This window comes from Microcaecilia unicolor, chromosome 1 (genome assembly GCF_901765095.1).
Source record: "Microcaecilia unicolor chromosome 1, aMicUni1.1, whole genome shotgun sequence".
NCBI lineage: Eukaryota > Metazoa > Chordata > Amphibia > Gymnophiona > Siphonopidae > Microcaecilia > Microcaecilia unicolor.
Genome location: NC_044031.1, coordinates 444,760,908 through 444,773,553, shown reverse-complemented (window position 1 = coordinate 444,773,553; position 12,646 = coordinate 444,760,908). Strand labels below are relative to the sequence as shown.

General features: G+C 49.3%; 1 protein-coding gene across 1 annotated transcript in view; it reads left to right on the top strand.

Annotated features, from left to right (window-relative positions):
* RTTN (rotatin) overlaps positions 1-12,646 on the top strand; it is a 478,682-nt gene that overhangs the window by 42,689 nt on the left and 423,347 nt on the right. The window contains exon 6 of the mRNA XM_030212687.1: positions 2,504-2,618. Coding sequence (XP_030068547.1) covers positions 2,504-2,618 — 115 coding nt within the window. The remainder of the gene's footprint in view (positions 1-2,503; positions 2,619-12,646) is intronic.

Genomic DNA, 12,646 nt, shown 5'->3' with positions numbered 1-12,646 from the left:
AGTGGAATCAAAGGTGTAGGTTAAATTTAAATGTCCTTTGTTCAGCTTTCAGCTGTACAGGAAAAAGAATACGTTGCTAAAAAATTTCTTTCTGAAATGAGGTTATCAATAGAAATCAAACAAAATAAAACATGGAAAAGAAAATAAGATGATACCTTTTTTATTGGACATAACGTAATACATTTCTTGATTAGCTTTCGAAGGTTGTCCTTCTTCGTCAGATCGGAAATAAGGGCAACCTTCGAAAGCTAATCAAGAAATGTATTACGTTATGTCCAATAAAAAAGGTATCATCTTATTTTCTTTTCCATGTTTTATTTTGTTTGATTTCTATTGATAACCTTAAGAGTGGACTAACACGGCTACCACACTCCTCTACTTTCTGAAAAGAGGAATCTATGTGCTGAAGCTCTAGTAATAGATTATTGCAAAGGTGGCTATTTCAGTATTGCAAAGCTATTTGTTTTGAACTGTAAATTTAATATTAAGATAATGATAATTAGTGGAAAAGTTAGAGGAGAACTATGTGTGTGATGTGATGTTTGTTTTGAAAATTCTCATCTTCACTAATATTTAACCCAGGGGTGGGCAACCTCGGTCCTTGATGTCCAGATGATCAATTCTCCACGCTGTTCCAAAACAGCGCTGTAAAATTATTGCAGGAACAGCATGGGGAGTTAACTCCCCAGTGATCAACATTAATAACATACCAATTTACTACTACTACTACTGCTTACCATTTCTATAGGCATGCTATTAATGTTGATCATCGGGTGAAAGTGCGGGAGGATTGTGCCTGAGCGCAATCCTCTCGCACTTGTTTGACAGGTCTGGGCTGTCAAAAGCTTGGACTTGCCAAACATTCCAGCCCCCCTAACACTTCTCCCTTCCAAAAGTAAAAAAGGGATGGAAGTCATTGGACCTCCAGCCCACACCCCTTGGATCCATGATACCTTGACTGAGGAGGGACTCGATCCTAGTCCTCCCTTCTATGAGTGCCGCCTCCAAAATAGCGGTTCCTAGCCCTACACAGTCTATCCCAGGATGCACTGAGCATGGCTGGGCACTGCCATTTTGGAGGTGGCGCTCGTAGAAGGAGGGACAGGATTGCATCCCTCCTCCATTTAGGTTCCACAGGTTTGGGGAGTTGGAGGTTGTGGGCTGGAGGTCCAGTGACCTCCAGCCCTTTCTTCTGTTGGGGGGGGGGGTGTTAGGGGGCTGAAGGTCCATTGGACCTTCAGCCCCCCCGTGTTGGTGTTTGGAGGGGTGTGGGGACTTGGGGGGGATCACAGTTACTGGGGCCATACCCATTGGGGGTGGGGGGTCCACTGGATCCCCCGCTGACAGTGACAGCCCTGGCAGAGAGCTTCATCCTGCCGCCTGGCTGCTGTCCTACTTCATCTCCTGCCCTAACTATCTTTAAGCTGGTGTAGGGTTTTAAGCGTTAGAGCACCGTTGTTCAGTGTGCTCTACCTTTAATCATTGAGCGCATGAGCGAAAGAGTGCACCAGCATACATTAGCATGCATTAGCCTGCTACTTGCGTTGATGTGCTGCAACCCAGTTGGGTTTTCAAGGTTTCAATGAATATGCATATAACAAAATAACTGGGTTTACAATCTATAAAGTGATAAAGGAAAAATCAGTACAGCATTATAAATTATCAGTTGACACTAGTTAAACCTTTATTACAACATTCAAAACTACTTAAATAATTAGTATAATATGCAATAATCTGACTGTAGAAGTGACTCCAACTACAGTAAATTGTCCATACTGTTGACTCACAAAACACAAATCCTGGATGATCCAAAGTCACAGTTCAACAAACCATGCAAATGAAGAAAATCCAAGGTAGTGATGAAAGATTCCAACTTGCTTGAAATGTTCATTCTACTTTCAAAATCCCCCAGTCAGTGGGTGTTGACAGCTGCCAATTAACAATGCTATAGTTAAAGTAAACCAACTTGCTTTGGCCTGGACAGTTGGCTGTGTATTTGCTGATGTGATGGGGAGCTCAATTTGAACACTGGTGTTTCTGTACCTTGTCGGTGACCTTTATATCAAGCACTTATATTCAGCTGGGTGTTGATTTTCCTTCAAGCATGATTTGTTGAACTGTGGCTTTGGATCATCCAGGATTTGTGTTTTGTGAGTCAATGATATGGACAATCTATGAGTGCATTAGATTGTAGTTGGTCACATCTGTAGTCAGATTGTTTTAATAATTTTATGTATTATACTAATTATTTAATTAGTTTTGAAGGTTGTAGTAAAGGTTTAACAAGTGTCAAGTGATAATTTATTATTCTGCAATGAATATGCATGAGATCTATTTTCATACAATGGAGGCAAATATGCAGGCAAATAGATATTCATATTCACTGGGGAAATCCTGAAAACCCGACTGGGTTGTGGTCCTTGCCTACCCCTGATTTAATCAGTACATAACTACTTTCAAAGATGCTTTGGCGTTTTAACATACTGATTTTGTTTTGTTTTAGCTCTCTCAGAAGTAGCAGCAATGGTTTAATCTGGAGTACTTGTGAACTTTTGAAGGATGTTATCATGCAAGATTTTCCTGCTGAGATCTTTCTACAAAGGCCAAAAATTGTACAGGTTAGAAAAAACTTAAGAGCAGAAACTCAGTGTTTTATTTTTCCATTGTCTTGTTTCTTTTGGCTGGTATTCAAATAGGAAGCCAGCTGCCAGCCCAAAAACTGTGATCAGGGAAAACAGGCAGACCTTAAGTAAAAAAAGTTAGAATGTGTATGTGACAATGTGAGGCTAACTTATCCCATTCACTTTCCAGCCTGAGTTGAGCATTGTCTCCCTAGTCATTTAGAGACAACCGAGTTCTCTGTATAGCAGATGCTCTGTTTCATGTATTTGCCCTTTGAAGATAAATGTTTGTTTGAAAAAGAATTTGTGCAGGTCAAAAGAAGATTGATGTTTGGTTTGTTATTCTGAGTACTTTTGATATTTTACTTTATTTCATTAGTTTTTATTGCTGCATGTTAATCGCAGTTAACACAGGGGCAGGCCTGGACGGGCCCAGGCACGCCCGTCCAACATCCCTCGCTCGCTGTCGCTGCCTTTTCTCCTGCGGCTCTGGGTAAGGCCGTCCAGGAGGCAGCGTTCAGCGTTGCCTGCGTGCCTACCTGCCCTGAAATTCTTCTTCTCCCCAGGCTCCGCTGCCTCGGTCCCTGCATTCTTTTTTCGCTCGTCGCGCAGCGCTGCCATTCACACAGGCAGCTCTGCTTCCCCCTGCTGCGCCCATGTGGCCCTACGTAAACAGGAAGTGCATCAGAGAGGGCTGGATGGACGCGGCAAAGGGGAGCGCAGTTGCCTGTGTGAATGGCAGTGCTGCGCGACAGGTGAAAAAAAGAATGCAGGGACTGAGGCAGCGGAGCTTGGGAAGAAGAAGAATTTCAGGGCAGGCACGCAGGCAACGCTGAACGCTGCCTCCCGGATGGCCGTACCTGGAACCGCGAGAGAAAAGGCAGTGACACTACAGCGAGGGATGTTGGGTTGGGGCAGGATCAGGAGGGCAGAACTAAAGTGAGTCCTGGACTTTTGGGAGGAGGGCGGGGGGACTGGAGGGAAGGGATAGTTTTGCCGGAGTTGGACTTGTGGGAGGAAGGGGATTGGAGGGAAGGGAGAGAGCTACTGGATGTGGGAGGAAGAGGAGGAGGGGATCTGAATGGAATGGAGAGAGTTGCTGGAGATGGGAGGAAAAGGAGGAGGGGATCTGGATGGAAGGGAGAGAGCTGCTGGACATAGGAGGGAGAGGAAGAAGAGACTGGAGGGAAGGGAGAGATCTGCTGGACATGGGAGGGAAAGGAGGAAGGGGCTGGAGAGCTGCTGGACAAGGAAGAAGGGACTGGAGGGAAGGGGGAGAGCTGCTGGACATGGGAGGAAGAGGAGGAGGAGACTGGATGGAAGGGAGAGAGCTGCTGGAAGAAGAGGGGGAGGGGATCTGGATGGAAGGGAGAGAGCTGCTGGATGTGAAGGGGGGGAGGAGGGGGCTGGAGAGAAAGAGCTGCTGGATGTGGGAGGAAGAGGATGAGGGGATCTGGATGGAAGGGAGAGAGCTGCTGGACGTGGGAGGAAGAGGGTGAGGAAAATTGGAGGGAAGAGAGAGAACTGCTGGTACAGCACAAGGAGGGAGGGAAGGGAAACAGATACCAGACCAAGGAGATGAAGGAAAAGGGAACAAATACTAAACCTACAGCGTGAGGGAGGGCGGGGTGGGAGGGTGGGCAGGCAGGGAATCAGGCAGGGGAGGGAGTGAGAGGGAGTGCAGCTGGATGGGATAGGGTCAGAGAGGGTAGAGATATATTGGCACTGGGGACAAAGAGAGGGGAGAAGTTGGACAGAGAAATATTTGGACACAGAAAGGGAGATACTAAACATGGAGGAAGATAGAGGTACAGAGATGGAAGAAGATGGATAGTGGACATGGAGAGAGGTAGAAATATCAAATTGACATGAGACCTTGGTGAGTGAGATAAGAGAAGACAGAAGGATGTACAAACCAGAGCCTGCGACCAACATGACTTGGAAAAATAAAATGAGCAGAAAACAAAAGGTAGAAAAAAAAAGAATTTTATTTTTCTATTTTGTGACTAGAATATGTCAGATTTGAAATGTACATCCCGCCAGAGCTGGTGTTAGAATATGGCTGGGGCCCAAGGCAGATATTTAGGAGGAGACCCCAAAGCTTACTAACAGGCTGCACCTTCTTCAGCTTCCAACTGGCCTGGGGTTCTCTCTGGCTAGGGGGCCAAACGCAGTTGCCCTAGTTGTACCTCCCCTAACACTGTCTCTTGCAAGTGCTATCATATTTTGCACAGTATATGAGAAAATGCATCTCTTTGTATTTCTCTGTGCTGTGCTAAATGCAAGGTCTGGCCTCTTGGGATTTTGATTTAATTTGTTTATGGTTTGTGGTCACTTATTCTGTATTTGGCATTTGTGTTCTGTGTGTGTGACCAAAGTATTCTGTTAGCATCAATTTTCTATATAGTATTCTATAGTACTTTGGCTTGTTCAGTTTTCTTGATAGATGTATTGATATTTTAGGGCCCCACTGTAATATTTAGGGCATATTTGGGGGGAAGCATATGTGTGTTGGCGGACCGTGGCTCAGTGGAGGATGAAGAGTGCACCCTCTTATATTTCTCCCAGCTCTCAATGTGGCCAGCAGCCACTGAGGTCAGCACTGCTACTCCCATTGAAGTTATTGGGAGTGGGGTATGTTTTTGATAGGCGTAGGAGCGTGGGCAGGGTATATCAGGTGGCAGGTGTTTCTCTAGTGCCCATCCATACAACCTGTTGGCCCTCCCAAAAATTGCCTTCTGGCTATGCCACTGAATTAACACTTCGATTAATGCATTAATGATTAATCATGATTAATAATTAATTGCATGTGACCTGCCTTCTCTCACCCACCCCTGTGCATGATCCGGCCATCCTTCCTCTGCCATCTCTTCCTCCCACCCCCACAACTCTTCCTTCCTCCCAGACCTGTCTGGTTTTCTCTCAAATTCCTCCTCTCCCTCCCCTCCCATTCCCATGGCGCTCTCTGAAGTTCCCCCTCCTCCCACCCGGTCCTGCCCACGGTGCTCTCTCAAGTCCCTCCACCCCCCCACCTGATCCTGGCCTTGGCGCTCTCTTGTCCCTCCACCCTCTCCACCCGATTCTGCCCACGGCGCTCTGTCAAGTCCCTCTCTCCCCTCTCTGGTCCACCATTTGTCCCTCTCCTCCCCTCCCAGAGCAGTCTTCTCTCTCTTTTTCTTTCTCTCTCTCCCTTTTTCTTTCTCTCTTTCTGTCTTTTTCTCTCTCTCTCTCTCCTACCCGTCTGGTGTACTTTTTGAAAAGGTCGCAAGTCTTCAGCTCTGCAAAGCCAGTGGTAGCCATACTTGAAGGCTACATGTGACCTGCATCGGGCCTTTTCCTCTGACCTATCCTGCCGTCTCTTTCACAACTTACTGTTTTTGGAAGGGTGGGAGGGGTCAGAGGGAGAAGCCCAGTGCATGCCGCAGGTATCCTTTGAATACGGCTGGTGCTGCAGGGTTGAAAACATGCAAGCTTTTCAAAAGGTACACTGGGCAGGGGGGTGGCCTTGGAGTCCTGGGCCCTCCACTTTAGGCTCAGACCCTCTCCAAAGCTGCAGTACCTGTTCAGTGGTTTGTTGGGGAGCCAAAGCCCCACCAACCGAAGAAATCCACTGCCTGAGTCGCCACCTTCCTCCTCGAACTGCCTCTGGAGTGAGGAAGTCAGTGGCGTGCCTCCAGCTGCCTACTCTTGCACTTCCCAAGCATGTTTGGTTCATTCATGCATGCATGAACTGAGCATACTCAGGGATCACCAACATTGGCACATCGGCAGCCAGAGGCATGCTGCTGACTTCCTTGCCCCTGAGGCAACATGAGGATGAAGGGGGCAACTTTGTCAGTGTGTTTATTCGACTGGCAGATCTTCAGCATCTCCACCAGTAAAGGTATGATACCTAATTTGGGGGGGGGGGGGGGGGGGAGTGAGAGGAAATGTGTGCCCCCTCCCCCCCCCCCCCCCCCCCCCCCCGGGGTGGGCTGCTGGTTATGCCCCTGCCTTTAATCGCACAATTACAATTTTAATCGAAATGCAGCTCTGTTGGTTTTGTGATGTCACTTTTCACCATAGACATCTATAACACCATCCCTATGTAAAACAGTATGGTAGAGAAAGTTGAGGCAGAGATATATTAGCGTATGCTATTTTTTCTTTTTTTCTTTTTTTTTTTTTTAGCATTTTTAGGAATGGTTATCTGTTGTTTTTTTTTCTTTTGTTCTTTTTGTTTTGTTTTGTTTACTGTTTTTTTTCATGACATGTGCCTCCAAACATTTGTGGAAATTTTTTTTTCTGGCTGTTCTCTTCTTTAAAATCATTCCAGTTGTTGAATTAGTAATCCTCTCATCTCCCCTTCATACTTTTGTGACCAAACTTTGGCTGACTTGTTCCAAGGCAAGATTCACAAGATGAACTATGAATTTTCGACCAGGCTATTACTGCCTCCTTCCTCACTTCATTTACCTCACCTTCCTCTGGTCTCTGCTACATTTTGTTCCTTTTCTGAAACCTCAGAGGAGAAACTGCCCATTTTATGGCCTCTTTTGAACTTGGTGCTTATTCATGTAACTCAATTCCCACCCAGTTTCTCGGGCCCTGATGCTCAAAACTATGGCGCTGTACTAAACAGTGCTGTAGAAATATCACCAGAAGAGCGCCCCAGAACAACTCCCTAATGCTCAGCTCTAATGATATGCAAATATAGGTGCACTTTTAGCGTTGAGCATCAGGGAATTGTTTGGGAGTTAGGGGCAGAGGATGGTGCCTGGTGCATGTTCTCAAAAGTTGTGCGTTAAGCACAACTTTTCAGCACATGCCCAGGACGCTGGCTGTCATCAGCCCTGGAGGTCCGGTAGACCTGAGACCCCCTCCCCCTAAAGACTTTCATCCCTGGTGGACCTGGGACCCCCTCCCCCTAAAGACTTTCATCCCTAATGGTCTGGTGGACTCCAGACCCCCCCCCCCACTGAAAAAAGATAAAACCCTGGTGGTCCAGTGGGACCCCCTTAACCAGGATCTTTCCCACCCCACCCCAAAGACCGTGGCCTACTTAGGAGGAAGAGGAGGGAAGGAGCCCTACTTCCTCTTCCTACTGGTGCATCATCAAAATGGCAGCGCCCTGCACTGGGTGGGACCTAGCTACCATATAAGGTAACTCTTATACGGTAGTTAGACCCTGCCCAATGCATCCCAGGTTGTGTCCGGCAGAGTGCCGCCATTTTGATGACACACCCAGCAGGAAGAGGGAGTAAGGCTCCTTCCCTCCTCCTCCTTCAAGTTAGGCCACAGTGCGGGTTGGAGGTGGGGGTCCTGGCTTGTGCTGGCTTGTGCATTTAGGTTGAAAAACCCCAGGGGAACTGTACACTATAGGGTGGCAAAGTACGTCTGTGCATAAAAGAAGAGCAGGACCCGGGGGTGGTTTGCTGCTTTAAGAACAGATGCAAACAGGTAGAAAAAGTGATGGCAAAAGCTAGAAGGATATTTGGGTGCATAAGGAGAGGAACAGACAGCAGGAAAAAGGTGATAGAACATTTGTTTAAGTCTCTGGTAAGACCTTATGTGGCATACTGTGTACAGTTTTGGGGACTGCATTTTCAAAACGATTTAGAATCAGTCCAGAGGATGGCTTCTATAATAGTTGGGAATCTTTGTCATGAGGCATATGGGGACAGACTTAAAAATCTCATTCCTTATTGTCCACCAAACCAGGTCAGAACAGATGTCTTTATGCCCTTCAATCAGCAGATGGAGACAGAGAGCAAACTCTTTAAGCTTCACCCCATTTAAGACACTGTACAGCTACATGCTTCTCACTATTACTTTGTTTACAATGGATGGTGTATTGGCATACTATGTTGTGGTAGATGATGGACTATTGTCAGCGCTCCTGGGCCCAGTTGGAGAACAGGAAACCCAGGAGAGGAGTTTGGAGCTTCTGCCTTACACCTGGGGAATACCTGGATGAGTCCTTCCTTGCTGTTTTCCCTTCTGCTGCTATTTCTGGGGGTTCCTTTTCCCTGCTACCCTCCCTTTTCCCCCCTTCCACTGCATTGGTCCAAGATTGTCCAAAGAAGCGTAAGGATCTAGCATTCAAGGGAAGGAGATGGGGCAAGCTTCGGGAGAGAACTTACACAAGGGAGTAGTTGGTGACTAAGTCAGAGGAGGGGGAAGTTGGTTCAGCCATAAAGCACCAGGAGGTGTAGGCATACAAGCAGAGGGGCACTTCTGTGTGGACTGACATTGAGCAGTGAATGCAGGGGGTGAGGGGGAGCCTGTTAAAACACCTGGAGTGGTGCCAAAGGAAACGGTGGCTGATTCAGTGTGCAGTCAACAATGATGCACTTGCAGAGCATGCTAAACATTGCTCCCACTGTGCTTTTGTCGTAGCCTTCAGGATTGCAGCCAAACCTGGGCATGAGAGGGCCTGAGGTATCCTTGAGAGTGGTACCTGCTTCTACTAAAGCACACAGAAGCATGGGAATGGCTGCTGCTTTAGAGGTGGTGGGATTGGAAGCCATGCACACCATTAATTGTGTGCCGTAGCTCTGCAGGGGACAGCAAAGTGTTTTAGGGGGACCCGGGGAGTTAGTTCAGGCACAAGTGTGAGCACTGGGTTTTTCTCAGAATTTGTGTTGCTGCTGTATGAGGTCTTCCTGCTGTACCAAGCCCCAGGGAGTACCAGCTGCCCAAGGGGTTAGAGACAACTGGAGAAACAAGGCTGGCCAAGAGGTAGGTACTGGGAGTCCCAGTCAAGTGGTATCCAAAAGGGTTGGGAGGAAGGAGTTAATCAGAGTCGTCAGAGGAGAGAGTGTTCCCTGTGGGGGAGACAGGGATGACTTGTCTGTTATCCAACTATGTTGAAGAGAGGAGCTGCCAGCAATCAATCAGGCCTTAGAAGCTCTGTATATTGCTCAGCCCCCATGCAGGAGGGGATTCTATTTTGGAGGCAAATCAGAAATCCACTAGATGTTTTCCAATCTATCAGGCCATTCAAGTGCTGATTTTAGCACAGTGGGGCACTCTGGAGACTGTCTCAAGGTTGGTAAGGCAGTGGGTAAGTTGTCTCATCTAGGTCCCAAGGAGTTGAAGATGTTGAAGATTTCTAAGCTGGATGTCTTGGTTATGGCTCATACAAAGATGATTACCATTCCTGTGGAGGGACTGATCCTGCCCTAAAGGACCTGCAAGACCTTGAGATTGAGACCTTATTAAAGCAGTCATTTCAAGTAGCAGGTGTGGGGCTGCAGGCTGTGGTGTGTAGTTGGGTACACATCTAGGGCCTGCCTCAGATGAGGCCAGCACCAACCTTTGGACCTTTAGGAAGGGGGATGCCACAGGGTCAAAGGAAGGTGCCTGGCTGGATGCTGGATTGACATATATTGTGAATGCTGTGTATGATCTGATAAGGATGTCTGCTTGAGAGATGGAAGAGGTGATTATTGATAAAGATTTGCTGCAAAGGTAGGCAGACATTCTGACATCCACTTCCCTCCCTGATTTGTTTTATGTATTTATTTGTTGCCGGGGGGGTGGGGGGGGGGGGAATCATCTTTTATTTTGTTACAGAAAATAGTGAGGAACACATGGCTGTATGACACCTCATATGGGGCGGTGCTCACAAGTTTTTTTTTTTCCCCTCTGTCCCCATCTGCTAGTAGAGGGGCATTGAACCCATCCGTTCTGGACTGGTCTGGTGGGACTCAAGAACAGAAAGCAAGCAAGATCAAATTTTTCCATATGTGTACTCTGGAAGAAAGGCAGGTCATGAGAAATAGACATCTTTATTTTTTTCTTTTTCTCCTTTGTCTTTGTTCTGTTGGAAAGAAAACAGCATTCTTTTAATTTTTATGACTAGAATGCTCATCCACTCTCTAATTATTTCTTGCTTAGAGAACTACAACCTACTCCTACTTCTTTTACGGGTCTCTAGCAGAGCCACCTAGAAACCACCAGGAAAATAACTTGTGAGTGGGAGACTTGCCCAGAGGCATGCGGGACCCAGCAGGCAGGTGAAGGATATGCCAGTGTAGGTGCACGTGTGCAGGTGCAGGCGGGCATGCGAAGTGCTGGGTAGGACCTTCCAGGTGGCCACAGAGTTAACCCCAGGTGGGTGCTAGGGGTAGTACTCAGGCGTTAAGTGACACTTGGTCTGTCTCAACATGTTTCTTGTTAATGTTAACTTATTGTAAGCTCTGTAGAGTAGGGTCTTTGTCGCTTACAGTGTCTATACAGCACCGTGCACACCTGGTAGTGCTTTAGAAGTAGTAGCAATGATTCTTGTAACACTGAAGAATAATAGTTAAAATGGTCTGTGTGAAGGGTGAACAATATGATTCTCCGAGGACAAGCAGGCTGCTTGTTCTCACGACTGGGTGACGTCCGCGGCAGCCCCCACCAACCGGAAAGAAGCTTCGCGGGACGGTCGGCACGCAGGGCACGCCCACCGCGCATGCGTGGCCGTCTTCCCGCCCGTGCGCGACCGCTCCCGCCAGTTCCTTTTTTTCCGCGTCTGGAGAGAGTCGTGCCTCGCCGCTCTCTCGGATTCAGCCGCCGGATTTCGATCGCGTTTACGCCGATCGTGCTTTTTTCTTTGTTTATTTCGGTCTAGTTACCGTCCGGTTTCTTTTTTTCAAAAAAAAAAAAAAAAAGAAACCCTGCGCGTGTGGAGCACGCGCTCCCCTTTTTCCCTCGCTTCCAGCGGGGACGCCGCGTTGCGGCCTAGTGGCCGCACGGTCGTTTTTCCTTTTCGTGGTGTGATTTCAGCCACCATTGACGACTTTGACTTCGCCGACGCGATTTTTCCGTCGATGTCCTCGAAGGTCCCGAGTGGATTTAAAAAGTGTGGTCGCTGCGGCCGGCCGATCTCGCAGACCGACACCCACGCTTGGTGCCTCCAGTGCCTCGGGCCGGAGCACAATATCAAGTCGTGTTCTCTGTGTCTCGGTCTCCGGCAAGTTCTGCGGGACCGTCTTTTTGGAACTTGCGCCGGCCCCTCGACGTCGACCTCGAAGGCATCGGTATCGACGCCCGGCCCTTCGGGACTGGTATCGATGCCCGAGACATCGGCACCGATGGCAGCGACCCCAGGAGAACAGGTCCCGTCGGCCCGCCGGTCCTCCGGTGAGAGTGGGGGTGAGAGGCCGCGTGGGCAGTCGGCCCCGGTCACTCCCTCAGCTCGTGGGCCACGGGACCGAACCCTGTCTGACCCGGTACCTCGAGACCGAGGGGGATCGACCTCCTCCTCCTCCATGCCCTCCGGCGCCGGTGACGGGCATCGCAAGAAAGATAAGAAGCGTCGTCACCGGTCGCCCTCGGTGCATCCGGATCTCGGAGAGGAGGCGACGCCGAAGCGTCATCGTCGAGAGGAGAGGTCTCCGTCGGTTGTGGAGGTACCGACGCATCGGGGTTCCGGCACCTCGGTGCCGTCTCCTGGCCCCCAGCAGCTTCTGGCGCCGACACCCCTACCGGCCCCACCGCCTTTCCCGGCAGCGGGCCTGGACGAGTGCCTCAGAGCCATCCTTCCGGGGATCCTGGAAGGGCTGATGCGCCAGGCTGTGCCGGCGCCGGGGGTGCTTGCGCCCTCGGCGCCGATGACTGTGGCGCCGGCGAGCTCTAGCCCGGCGCCGGAGCTGTCGACACCGCCGCCGCTTGCGGTGCCGGTCTCGACCGCCACGCAGGTGGAGTCCCCGTCGACGTCGATGGAGGGAGCTCCGTCCCCGCCGGCGCGGGAGTCCACCGCTCGACGACACCGAGACCTTGGTGCCTCGACGTCGAGCCGGGCCCGGTTCAGGACTCAGCTACATGAGCTTATGTCCGATACCGAGGATGAGGACTCGTGGGGGGAAGAGGAGGACCCTAGATATTTCTCCTCAGAGGAGTCTACGGGCCTTCCCTCGGACCCCACGCCTTCACCGGAGAGGAAACTCTCGCCTCCCGAGAGTCTCTCCTTTGCCTCCTTTGTGCGGGATATGTCTATCAGCATTCCCTTCCCCGTGGTCTCTGTGGAAGAGCCGAGGGCCGAGATGCTCGAGGTC